Source organism: Chlorocebus sabaeus, chromosome 26, assembly GCF_047675955.1.
Source record: "Chlorocebus sabaeus isolate Y175 chromosome 26, mChlSab1.0.hap1, whole genome shotgun sequence".
In the NCBI taxonomy this organism is placed as follows: Eukaryota; Metazoa; Chordata; class Mammalia; order Primates; family Cercopithecidae; genus Chlorocebus; species Chlorocebus sabaeus.
Genome location: NC_132929.1, coordinates 26,099,966 through 26,113,856, shown reverse-complemented (window position 1 = coordinate 26,113,856; position 13,891 = coordinate 26,099,966). Strand labels below are relative to the sequence as shown.

The window sequence follows — 13,891 nt, the reverse complement described above, 5'->3', positions numbered from 1 at the left end:
CAGTCTTATGGTAGCTATTTGAAAAACTTAGATATCCAAGTATTCTTAGAATAACAAGTCAAAAGCTTGCTATTCTACATTGGAGGTTGAAAAACTATGGCCATCTGTTTTTACAGGATCACTGCCACACTAGTTTGTTTACACATTTTTTCATACGGCAACAGCAGAGATCAACAGTTGTGTCAGAGACCACAGGGCTCTCCAACCCCATAACGTTCCCCAAGCCTAAAATATTTACTATCTATCCCTTTAAGAAAAATTTGCCAATTCTCATTCTACTTGATGTTCATTTGTTAGCTCCCAGCCAGAAGGAAAAAAGATTATTTTACCTTCTAAGAAGGCTAACAAAAAGGAAACTAAGTAAAGCTAATGCAATATTTAATTTATTTACTTTTGGGGAAGGGCGGCAATCTGTCAAAATAAATATTCCCTATGTTACTATTTTTCCTTAGCCCTACTGAAGTGAAAGATTAAAAGGCACTACAAGAGAGTTGAGATTATATAAAAAGCTGTTTCAGCAGTAAGCTGTGAGAAGTAGTCTCAGTAGCTCCTATGCTAAAAGACCTATAGCTGCTAATAATCATCCTCCTTCCATCTCTAGCCATCAAGTGTTAAGCTAACAAAACAGACCAAAAAAGCTGATAACAAACCACTGAGAAGGACATTTAAGCTGGATGACATACAAAGGAACGAATGCATAAAAACTAATCTTGGAATGAATCAGTAATAACTTTTAGGGAAGTACCTTATAGCATACTCAAGTTTATTTTTATAATTGTCGTATGGCAATATTTTAAGTACAGAATTGATTTTACTATTACCTATAATTATGTTTAAATTCAACCTTTTCTCTGATCCAAGTACTAACCAGGCCCGATACCACTTAGCTTCTGAGATCAGGTGCATTAGGTGGTATGGCTGTAGACAAGGTAAACCTTTTCTGAGAGGAAAATGTCTCTAGTAGATGAAGAGAATTTGCTGTCTTGTTTAGGTCACATATTTGTCACTAGAGCGTCAACACCACCTATGGATAACTTCCATATTACTGGTTTGGATTTGAGACAGGGTCTCACTGTCATAGGCTGGAGTACAGTGGTGTGATCACGGCTCACTGAGGCCTCAACCTCCTGGGCTCAAGTAATTCTCCCACCTCAACCTCCTAAGTAGATGGGACTACAGGTGTACACCACCACACCCAGCTAATTTTTGTATTTTTTGTAGAGACAGGGGTTTCACCATGTTACCTAGGCTGGTTTTGAACTCCTGGGCTCAAGCAATCCTCCTGCTTGAATCTCCCAAAGTGCTGGGATTACAGGCATGAGCCACTGCACCTGGCCTGGATTTTTTTTTAAGGGGGATGGTAAATGACTCTTAAATAATTTAGTCTTTGACCACAGGATGGATGTGGGGAGAAAAAATTAAATCTACAACCTAGTCATAAATGATAATAAGTCCTACTTAAAGTTTACCATGTATTCTAAGAATTTACATATATTAGTTCATTCAACTCTCACAACAACCCTATGAAATAAGTACTATTATTATCTCCACTTTACAGACAGGGAAACAAAGGTAGAATGTTTAAGTAACATGCTGAAAACTATGCAGAAAGGGAGAGGGGGAACCAGTATTCAAACTGAAAGTCCATGCTCTTAGCCATTATTGCTAAACTGCATCTTGAAAAGAAAACAAGTACAAGCTTTGGTTTTGACATTTTTCAACTGCATATTACCAGTTTAACATGTAAGGTTAAAATTATTCATAAAATATCCCCCATAAATACATAAAAATAACCTCAGACATTTTCAGTATAATTGGACAGACTAGGAAAAATGATGAAGCTTACACAGAGATTAGACAACAATGCTGACAATCTCATTGTATAAAACCTGATGCTTATTCTGATTAAAAGATCTCAGTCAGAACCTAAAACAACTTCCTCTTTCTGTACACACTTACCTTTCTCTTTGGTCTCACATTTTTCATTCTTTTCACCATTGCTCTATTGAATAGGGGGAAAAAAAAGTTTCAACTTTCATAGACACAAAAAATTCAACTTTAATACTTCATTTACTTCACTTAAATGTAAACTCTAAGAAATGAAGTGTGCAGAGTACTGGCTTTTTATAAAAATGCGGACGAATAATAATGATAATAAAAGATTTCTTTGGCAATAGACAACAACTAAAATAACTAGCAACCTTTCAGACTCATAGAACTTTTCCTCAAAATTTACTTCATTTAAAGACCAAATACAATTTAACAGCACAAACTGCTACAGAAATTTAATATTTAATTTGATTAGAAAGTACTTCTTACAATTAAACAAAAATTCTGGCTATCCAATTTAGTGTCCTCCAGCACATAATTAAAGCAAAATGAACTAATACAAAGTATTGCTTATGTAGTTTACTTTTTTTCTTTTTTTGAGACGGAGTCTCACTCTGTTGCCAGGCTGGATTGCAATGCCACCTCCGCCTCCTGGATTCAAGCAATTCTCCTGCCTCAGCCTCCCGAGTAGCTGGGACTACAGGCGCGTGCTATACGCCCAGCTAATTTTTGTATTTTCAGTAGAGATGGGGTTTTGCCATGTTGGCCAGGATAGTCTTGATCTCTTAACCTTGTAATCCGCCTGCCTCAGCCTCCAAAAGTGCTGGGATTATAGGTGTGAGCCACTGTGCCCGGCCTATGTAGTTTACATTTTTTAACCAAGACAACATGGGATAATCCTGTAAGGTACTAACTCATTTTACAGATGGGGAAACAAAGGACCCACTTAGACCTTTTTTTTTTGAGATAGGGTCTCACTCTAATGCTCAAGCTGGAGTGCAGATGCATGATCACTGCAGCGTGAACCTCCTGGGCTCAAGTGATCCTCCCACCTCAGCCTCCTGAGTAGCTGGGACTACAGGAGTGCACTACCACAACTGGCTAATTTAAAAAAAAAAATGTTTGTAGAGGCCAGGCGTGGTGGCTCACCCCTGTAATCCCAACACTTTGGGAGGCCAAGGTGGGCGGGTCACCTGAGGTTGGGAGTTCAAGACCAGCCTGACCAACATGGAGAAATCTCGTCTCTACTAAAAATATAAAATTAGCCGGGCATGGTGGTGCATGCCTATAATTCCAGTTACTTGGAAGGCTGAGGGAGGAGAATCGCTTGAACTCGGGAGGTGGAGGTTGCAGTGAGCTGAGATTGCACCACTGCACTCCAGCCTGGGCAACAAGAGTGAAACTCCATTTAAAAAAAAAAAAGTTTGTAGAGACGGGGTTTTTCCATGTTGCCCAGGCTGGTCTCAAATTCCTGGACTCAAATGACCCACCCACGTTGGCCTCCCAAAGTGCTGGGATTACAGGTGTGAACCACCACACCCAGGCAACAATGACTTTTTAATGAAAGGGATGATGATCCACACGGAATGATAACTAAAAGCTACAAAATGCCTAAGAAAAAAATCAAAGCAGAAATTTTCCCATGGATTTCAACTTATATTTTAGGAAAGATAGTTTCCGAGGAGGTAAAGGAAGGGAGGTACAGTGATAGCTGGCAGCTACAGACTAAGTCACTGATGGCTTTTGGCAAAGAGATGATGTAGCTGAAAAGACCACAAGTAGTTACTAAACAGATGAGAAAAAATGGGAGAGAAGCCAGGCATGGTGGCTCACTCCTGTAATCTCAGCACTTTGGGAGGCCAAGGTGGGCAGACTGCTTAAGGTCAGAAGTTCAAGAACAGCCTGGCCAACATGGTGAAACCCCATCTCTACTAAAAATACAAAAATTAGCTGGGGGTAGTGGTGGGTGCCTGTAATCCCAGCTACTCAGGAGGCTGAGGCCTAGGAGATTTAGTTGAACCCAGCAAGCAGAGGTTGCAGCAAGCTGAGATCCCACCACTATACTCCAGCCTGGGCAACAGAGTGAAACTCTGTCTCAAAAAAAAAAAAAAAAGAGTCAGGCATGGTGGCTCAGGTCTGTAATCCCAGCACTTTGGGAGGCTGAGGCGGGCAGATCACTGGAGGTCAGGAGTTGGAGACCAGCCTGGCCAACATGGTGAAACCCTGTCTCTACTAAAAATACAAAAATTAGCCGAGTGTGGTGGCGGGTGTAATCCCAGCTACTTGGGAAGCTGAGGCAGGAGAATCGCTTGAACCCAGGAGGTGGAAGTTGCAGTGAGCCAAGATCACGCCATTGCACTCCAGCCTGTGCGACAAGAATGAGACTGTCTCAAAAAAAAAAAAAAAGAGAGAGAGAGAGAGAGAGAGAAAGGGGAAAACTGGGGGAGAAAAAGGAGGAGAAAGCAAAGGAAAAAGAATGAAAAGAATGAGACCTCAGAAACAGATAAAAGCCTTGGTACCAAAGGAGTATATTAAATCTTTTAATGTAAATTACATGATTAGAAAGAAGAAACTTAAAAATCGTCTATTTCAATACTATAATTTGGGAAACAAGAAAACAGTCCCAGAGTGGTTAAAAAAGTTTTGACACAGGACCAGATGCAGATATAATAAATCACAGCTCAGCTCAAATGATCTTTCTATTGCTCTAATTAAGTTTATAATGTCTGCTAAAAAACCAATGCACAGAAAATATTGCTATAGAAATTCATAGAAAAATCTGAAGTCAACTGAGGCTAGAATATTTAATTCAAATTATTTTCTTTTTTTGAGACAGAGTTGCTCTGTTGCCCAGGCTGGAGTGCAATGGTACGATCTCGGCTCACTGCAGCCTTTGCCTCCCGGGTTCAAGCGATTCTCCCACCTCAGCCTCTCTAGTAGCTGGGACTACAGGCGCACGCCACCACATCCAGCTAACTTTTGTATTTTTAGTAGACATGGGGTTTCACTACATTGGCCAGGCTGGTTTCGAGCTCCTGGCCTCAGGTGATCTGCTCGCCTCGGCCTCCTAAAGTGCTGGGATTACAGGCATGAGCCACCATGCCCAGCTTTAAATAAATTTCTAATTAAAACATTAAATTTTATCCTTGTTGCCTAAAAGAACTTTATAGTGGTATCTCAACTCTTTTTAAGCAAATCATCTGACAAGCAGAAATGGTCTTTTAACTCACATTAAATTTGAAATACCTTTTGGGTTTTGTCTTTGGAATCCAATACATTCTCCAAAGAACCTTTAGCCAATGTGCCACCATCCTCTCTTCCTGTTTCCTGCCTTTTCTGTTGTAGCCGCTGTGCTTCCTCCTGCCTGTCCTTTTCCTCAAGTTTTTTCCGGACTTCGGCTTCTTCATATCTAGTTGAAAAAATAAGTCAAGATTGTCTTTCATTGGCGTTAATTGTGGAAATTAGAGTTTCAGTTCTGTAAAATTAGTATCCTCCCTTGAGTTATTTCATGGCTACATGCTTTCTCCCTCCACAATTCACACATCTGCCGCCTGAGGTCATCTGTGGATTTACTTCAAATTGCCCAGAACTCTTAAAAAGAAACTGTATGTTCTCAAGTTGAAGTTATTTAGTCCTTTTTGCTTTCTCTCCTACTAATTTCAGCCTTTTATATTGATTCAAATCTGCTGCAATTTGCTTTTCAAAGAAAAAGTCCTAATTCTTTCTGCAAAAGAAACAGCCCAAATATCACACTTACTTTATAATTTAGGATAAAACTGTAAAAAGGAGCATTCAAAAAGCAGTGGAAAGTATTACCAAAGTCCCAAGTTACGTTTTTTTAAAGGATGACTTCACTGAAATTTCCAACTTGTTGGCAGTTAAACAGTTATCTGAACTACAGTTAGCAGATATCCAAGGAATTTAGAACTATTCCCTACTAAATTATAGGTGGCTGGGTGCGGTGGCTCACATCTGCAATCCCAGGACTTTGGGAGGCCAAGGAAGGCAGATCATGTGAGGTCAGGAGTTCGAGACCAGCCTGACCAACATGGTGAAACCCCATCACTACTAAAAATACAAAATTAGCCAGGCGTGGTGGCGCATATCTGTAATCCCAGCTACTTGGGAGGCTGAGGCAGGAGAATCACTTGAACTGGGAAGGCAGAGGATGCAGTGAGCCAAGATCATGTGACTGCACTCCAGCCTGGGTAACAGAGTGAGATTCCATCTCTAAATAAATAAGTAAATGAATGAATGGCAATGTTTGCTATTATTGCCAGGACAGACTGTATGTTACCATAGACCTGCAATCTTGTTTGCCCTAATTATCAATGCTCGGCAATGCCTGTGAGCTTCAAATTTAAAGACAGAGAGAGAGAAGACAGAACAAGGAAAAAATAAATAAATAATTGACTAGGGTCAATAATTAGTAAAAGATGAATCAATAGTTTCCATTTTATTATTCTTCATTGTATCTTTACATTTTATATGTTCTTTTTTTCTTTTCTTTCTTTTTTTTGAGACAGTCTCGCTGTCGCCTAGGATGGAGTGCATTGGCGCAATCTCAGTTCACTGCAACCTCCATCTCCCAGGTTCAAGTAATTCTCCTGACTCAGACTACTGAGTAGCTGGGACTACAGGCACACACCACCATGCCTGGCTAATTTTTGTATTTTTAGTAGAGACAGGGTTTCATCATGTGGCCAGGCTTGTGTCAAACTCCTAACCTCAGGTGACTCACCTGCCTCGGCCGCCCAAAGTGCTGGGATTACAGGTGTGAGCCACTGTGGCTGGCTGTGTTTTTTTTTTCTCTTTTGAGACATAGTCTCACTCTGTCACCCAGGCTGGGGTACAGTCACATGATCTTGGCTCACTGCAACCTCTGCCTCCTGGGTTCAAGCGATTCTCCTGTCTCAACCTCCCAAGTAGCTGGGACTACAGGTGTGTGCCACCACACCCACTTAATTTTTGTATTTTTAGTAGAGACAGGGTTTCACTATGTTGGCCAGGCTGATCTTGAACTCCTGACGTCCGGTGATCCACCCGTCTCAGCCTCCCAAAGTGCTGGGATTACAGGTGTGAGCCACCGTACCCAGCCTTATATGCTCTTTTGAGTGAATACTCCAAAATGAAAAATTTCTAAATAAACAGAAAAAACTATATAGAAAAGGTGACTATTCAAAGAATTGTGCCAGCTTCACATATTTAAAATTTTAAGTTTACTTTAAAGATGACTTCTGAACTCAAAATTATTTGGTACCACACATTTTCAACATCATGTTAAGAGTGACCAAAAATGTGCCATCTATCAATAAGATCATTCATGCACCGAACAGGAATTAAATTTTTAGCTCTTGTAGAAGAAATTAGCATGTCACACAAAGCTGTGTTATTCCTCAAGTAAAAGAAATATTAGGAAAATAGGGCTTCTCCTCTAAATATCTGAGCAGTTAATTTCCTATTTTTTTTTTTTTTTTTTTTGATGGAGTCTTGCTCTGTCACCCAGGCTGGAGTGCAAAGGCATGATCTCAGCTCACTGCAACCTCCACCTTCTGGGTTCAAGCAATTCTCCTGCCTCAGCCTCCTGAGTAGCTGGGATTACGGGCGCATGCCACTGTGCCCAGCTAATTTTTGCATTTTTAGTAGAAAAGGGGTCTCACTATGTTGACCAAGCTGGTCTTGAACTCCTGGCCTAAGGTGATTCACCCTCCTTGGCCTTTCAAAGTGCTGGGATCACAGGTGTGAGCCACCATGTCCAGCCATTAAGCAGTTAATTTTTTGTGTTTTTTTTTTGAGACAGTTTCACACCGTCACCTGGGCTTGAGTGCAGTGGCGGGATCTCGGCTCACTGCAACCTCCGCCTCTCAGGTTCAAGTGTTTCTCCTTGCTTTCACCTCCCAAGTAGCTGGGATTACAAGCTCCCACTACCATGGCCCGCTAATTTTTTTGTATTTTTAGTAGAGACGGGGTTTCACTATGTTGGCTGGGCTGGTCTTGAACTCCTGACCTCGTGATCCGTCTACCTTGGCCTCCCAAAGTGCTGGGAGTATAGTCAAGAGCCACCCTGCCTGGCCTAAGAAGTTAATTTCTATCTTTATGCTTAGCAATTCCTTCTGAATTATTTATTCCATTGACTGAAATGATCACTAATATTGATAGGAACATGGTGATTATGACACACTATTTTAAAAATGCTATCCTTTAAAAAATAAAGGTAGGAGAGAGAATTCTAATTTTGGTAATGACTTAGTAGTTTCCATTGTTCTGAACCGCTCACAACTATAACCTCTGGATGACCTACAACTACCGGAAGGATTAGAAAACTGCCATAATCAGGAAGAAAGTAGATGGGGTTGACACTTGAAAGAAACAAAGGGCATTAGTAAGATTCCCATTTTTTATGGTTTCACACCTAAGGCAGGCCTCAGTGCTGAAAACAGCTAAAATTCCAATAGAAACCCCAATCCCAGAGAACCAGAGTTCCAAATTCTTTGTATAGACTTGCCCAAATTGCCAGCTGACACCTGAATTAAGCACACCTGGGAAAGATACTAAGGCGACCAGCTAAGTCTAAAAGAATTGAAAAGAATGTCAGTTGCCACTTACCACAGACAAGACAGAAAACTTTTCGTTTGAGTATAGCCAAGTTAACTGCTTATTGGGACAAAACAACAACAACGACTACTATTCAGAGGACCAAAGAAGAGTGCAGAGCCTATAAATTTATCATTCACAATGTCCAAAGTTACTACTACCAAAAAAAGAAAAATAGGACAACAATAAAAGAAAAGGCACTGCATACTGACTCTAAGATGATGCATTTAGCATACAAAGATTTTAGAGCAGCTGTTACAACTATGCTCAAGGGCATAAATGAAAATGTGCTTGCAATAAATGAACAAATAGGAAATCTCTGCAAAAAAATAATAGACACTATAAAAAAGAACCACATCAAAATTCTAGAATTGGGCTGGGCACAGTGGCTCATGCCTAGAATCCTAACACTTTGGCAGGCCCTGGTAGGAGGACTGCTTGAGCCTAGGGCTTGAGACCAGCTTGGGAAACATGGTGAAACCCTGTCTCTACAAAAAAACACAAAAAAACCTAACTGGGCTGGTGGTGTGCATCTGTAGTCCCAGCTGTTCAGGAGGTGAAGGTGAGAGAATCACTTGAGGCCAGGAAACCTGAGGTTGCAGTGAACTGTGTTCACGCCACTATATACTCCAACCTGGACAACAGAGCGAGACTCTGTCTCAAAAAAGAAAAAAAGGAAGAAATTCTAGAATTGAAACATGTAACTGAAAAAAATTCACTCAATAGAAAATTGGAGATGACAAAGTAAACAGTCAGTATTTGAAGGAAGAATTGGCCTGGGCAATATAGTAAGACCCCATCTCTATAAAATATAAAATTAGCCAGGAGCAGAGGTGTGTGCCTGTAGTCCTACCGATGTTAGGAGGCTGAGGTGGGATTGCTTGAGCCCAGGAGTTTGAGGATGCAGTGAGCTAGGGTCATGCCACTGCACTTCAGCCTGGGCAACAGAGTGAGACCTTGTCTCAAAAGAAAAAAAGGATAAAAGAGTGATAAAAATTATTCAATCCAGGCTGGGCGTGGTGGCTCATGCCTGTAATCCCAACACTTTGGGAGGCTGAGGTGCATGGATCACCTGAGGTCAGGAGTTTGAGAACAGCCTCGTCAACATGGTGAACCCCCACCTCTAGTAGAAATACAAAACTAGCCAGGTGTGTGGCACACACTTGTAGTCCCAGCTACTTGGGAGGCTGAGATAGAAGAATTGCTTGAACCCGGGAGGTGGAGGCTGCAGTGAGCCAAGATCGTGTGCCACTGTACTCCAGCCAGGGTGAGACAGAGTGAGACTCCGTCTGAAAAAAAAAAAAGAAAATTATCCAATCTGAAAAACAAAGAGAAAATGATTAAAACAAAACAAAACAGAACAAAGCCTTAGGGATTCACTGGACAAAATCAAAAAGCCTATCGTATGTATAGCTGGAATTCCAGCAAGAAAATGAAAATGAGGCAGAAAAAATGCTTAATATCAGAAACAATGGAGGCCAGAAGACAGTGGAATAGCAGCTCTGAAGTGACAAAAGGGAAAATTAAAACCTGTCAACATAGAATCCTGTAAGAATGAAGATGAGGGCGGGGTGTGGCAGCTCACGCCTATAATCCCAGCACTTTGGGAGGCCAAGGCAGGCGGATCATCTGAAGTCAGGAATTCAAGACCAGCCTGGCCAACGTGGTAAAACTCCATCTCTACCAAAAAACACAAAAATTAGCCAGGCGTGGTGGTGTGTGCCTATAGTCCCAGCTACGTGGGGAGGCTGAGGTGGGAGGATCGCTTGATCTTGGGGGTGGAAGTTGCAGTGAGCCAAGATCATGCCACTACACTCCAGCCTTCATGACAGAGTGAGACCCTGTCTCCAAAAAAAAAAAAGTATTCCCAGAGGTTAAGAGGGACATAATGATAAAAAGGTCAATTCATCAAGAAAACTATAAGGGCCATAAATGTTTATGTGCCTAAAAACAGAATTTCAAAATACATGAAACAAAAACTGAGAGAACTAAAGGCATAAATAGATACAGTTAAACATTTTAACACCCTTCTCTCAGTAATTGTTACAACTTGAACCTCCACCCCACAATCAGGAAAGACAAAGAAGATCTGAACATTATCAGCCATTCTGACCTGAATGACATATAGAGAACAGTATATTTGACAACCACATTTTCTTTGCAAGTGCACATGGTACACTCACCGAGAGACCACATGCCTAGCCATAAAACAAGAATACATTTAAAAGGACTGAATGTCTTTAGCCACAATAAAATTAAATTAGAAATCAATAAGATATAAGAAGAATCCCACATATTTGGAAATTAAACGACACATTTCTAAATGATCCACAGGTCAAGGAAGAAAGGGAAATTAGAAAATATTTCAAAATAAATTAAAGTTCTACTGGGAAAACAACAGATTCATGAAAATTAGTGTGTTAAAATAAAATAAATGGAACAAAAGTGAATGATAAACCCATCAAGAGATGTGAGAGGACTGAATAACTTCAGACAGAATTTTACAAAAACAGATGTTTCACAATATTCCATCTGCTTAGGCAATACGCAGGGATAATGGATTCTCAAATCTCCAGCAGGACCTTGCTTATCAGTGTGCTCACTTCCCCCACTTCTCTACTGCACTGTGTTAAGAACTCGGTCATAGAATAGCAAGCATGTATCCCTATTATCTCTACGGAAACATCAACACCACTTTCCTGCCTACCTCATATGCCAGCATCATTTCACTGTTAGATACACAAGTGAAAGAGCAAAATTATGCAACTGTTTTACCTTGCCTCCTCAATGCAAATCACTAGAGTGCCAGGACGAAAGGTATTACAGAACAAGAATGCTTCCACTATTAATAACAACGAAAATAGTACAAACACTTACTGAGTATTTGATATGTGCCAGACACCATCTAAGTGTTTGTAAATGTTAATTTTCTTAATGCACTATGAGGTAGGTTTTATGATTATCCTAGTTACAGATGAGGAAACCGAGGCAGAAGGAGGCTAAGTAATTTGCCCAAGCTCACACAATTAATAAGAAAAAAACTGGGATCCATACCCAGGGAGTCTGGCTCCGTACACTTACCTACTGCTCTATATTTCTTCTCTAGCAGTGTTCTATGCTGGAACAGTATGTGAACTGTCTGCCCTAAGAAGTAAGCACAGTCAGCCTAAATCCAATTTGAGAGCAGAAATGAAAAAACTTTAAGATTCTTTTTTCCTATTTTCTTCTCTTATCCACACCTTACCGCCTACCTTGCATTTGTTCTACAGTCTCCATAAATCTAATTTAATTAGAGCTGATGTGTCTCCTACTTTGCAGCTTCAGTTGGTAAGCTGAAGTGAGAGCAAGGCATGCTCTCTGAAACTGACTTGTGATTATTTTACCCGCTTAATCCCTTTTACTAGGATTCTGATACCTCCAGACTTGGTCAAAATTACGTCTAAGACCTCCCCTAACATGAATCTAACAGAAATGGATTAAGTCTATGGTATAAGAGGTGTCCATGAAAAAAGACAATAATAAGAAATGGGACAGGCAAACAAATGCTTAACAAGTATTCCTTAAAGGCAGGTGATATTGAAATCTGTTTTCTAGCCACTTTCTAGGTCTTTTTGCTAAAGCATTTTTTTCAGAATCTGGGACTATGTCTATAGTGGCCACCCCAGAGCCCGTGCAGCCATCCCTGGGACACGGGACAGCGGGCCACGGACCCCGTTGGGCACACACGCCTCCACGGTCGTAGACCATGACGTCAGATGACTGGGCAGAATTTAGCAGAAAATTTATCCCAAGATGTTGAGGGCTTTCACTTTAAAGCTATAATCTCTTCTCCAAACCTAGAGAGCATATACCCTCATGCCCATTCTCAGACTGCCAGCCTGACAAGAGAGAAATTCTAGTCATGCAGATTTCAGAGACTTAAAGGAGGAAAAGAGCTCTGTGGTTGACTTATTACAGAATTAGGACAGGACAGATATGAAGATATGTTCACACAGAGTTGCTCTAAATGTCCATGAAAGACACCAACATGGGGCAGGAGGCTGGGAGAGGACAGACAGGGAGAAAAACAGAGTGAAAAGGTTCTCCACATCTAGCTGCAAAATAACCTATACACAGGAAAAATTCAAAGTACATTTAAAAAGCCTTAGAATTGCAAAGGACCCAGCGGTTATTTAGTAACAGGGACCTCATTACACTGAAAGATGAGCCATTCTATCAGGCCATAAAAAGTAAATATCTAAATAATGAGTCATTTTCTCGATGACTTCCTTTATAAGTTGAGAGTTATTTTATTTTTTTGAGATGGAGTCTCACTCTGTCACCCAGGCTAAAGTGCAGTGGCCAGATCTCAGTTCACTGCAACCTCTGCCTCCCGGGCTCAAGCGATTCTCCTGCCTCAGTCTCCTGAGTAGCTGGGATTACAGCTGCCTGCCACTTTTTTTGTATTTTTAGTAGAGACAGGGTTTTACCATATTGGCCAGGCTGGTCACAAACGCCTGGCCTCAAGTAATCCGGCCACCTGGGCCTCCCAAGGTGCAGGGATTACAGACCTGAGCCACTGCTCCTGGTCAGAATATTTTTAAATACAAGTAACATATGATACACTGTTAGTGAAAAAAAAATTCAAGCCAGGAAAGAGCCACTGCTCCTGGTCAGAATATTTTTAAATACAAGTAACATATGATACACTGTTAGTGAAAAAAAAATTCAAGCCAGGAAAGAAATATGTCACCCTGGTTAAATCTTTCAGTTTCCTCCTTCTATTTATTATTTGCATCAAACATCTCTCAGTTTGCCGTTTTTCACTAGCCAGGCTTTGGCAGCTTGTATCACTTAAAACCAGTTCCATTGTTCTCTCCTGTATCATATTGCTGAGAATGCTTTTGGTTTTATTAATTAACATTTTTTTATGCTACAGATACAGGCAGAAATTTATCTACTAGGAGCTACATGACAACATTATGTTGTTGATAAGGGAAACAATTTAAATTTTAAAGAATGACTAATGGCCGGGTGCAGTGGCTCATGCCTGTAATCCCAGCACTTTGGGAGGCCGAGGCAGGCGGATTACTGGAGGTCGGGAGTTCCAGACCATCCTCACCAACATGGAGAAACCTTGTCTCTACTAAAAATACAAAATTAGCCGGGCATGGTGGCACATGCCTGTAATCCCACCTACTCGGGAGGCTGAGACAGCAGAATCACTTGAACCCGAGAGGTAAATGTTGCGGTGAGCTGAGATCACACCACTGCACTCCAGCCTGGGAAACAAGAGTGAAACTGTCTCAAAAAAAAAAAAAAAAAAGACTAACGACTAAAAACTGAAACATACTGTTTTTGTTTTGTAATTATTTAAGTCATGGCAAATACCAGAATCAGTTTTTTTTTTCTAAATTTAAATAATTTCTGTAACTAAGCAGATCAAAACTAACAGTAAATACTTCATTCCCATAAGCATAGTGTCCAG

The 13,891-nt window shown here is 40.7% G+C and overlaps 1 protein-coding gene across 3 annotated transcripts in view; it reads right to left on the bottom strand.

Annotated features, from left to right (window-relative positions):
• USP8 (ubiquitin specific peptidase 8) overlaps positions 1-13,891 on the bottom strand; it is a 76,848-nt gene that overhangs the window by 37,009 nt on the left and 25,948 nt on the right. For all 3 annotated transcript variants that reach the window (XM_008016625.3, XM_073012172.1, XM_008016626.3), the window contains exons 5-6: positions 5,077-5,239; positions 1,960-2,002 (exon numbers count right to left, since the gene is read on the bottom strand). In XM_008016625.3, the coding sequence (XP_008014816.1) occupies positions 1,960-2,002; positions 5,077-5,239 (206 nt within the window). The remainder of the gene's footprint in view (positions 1-1,959; positions 2,003-5,076; positions 5,240-13,891) is intronic.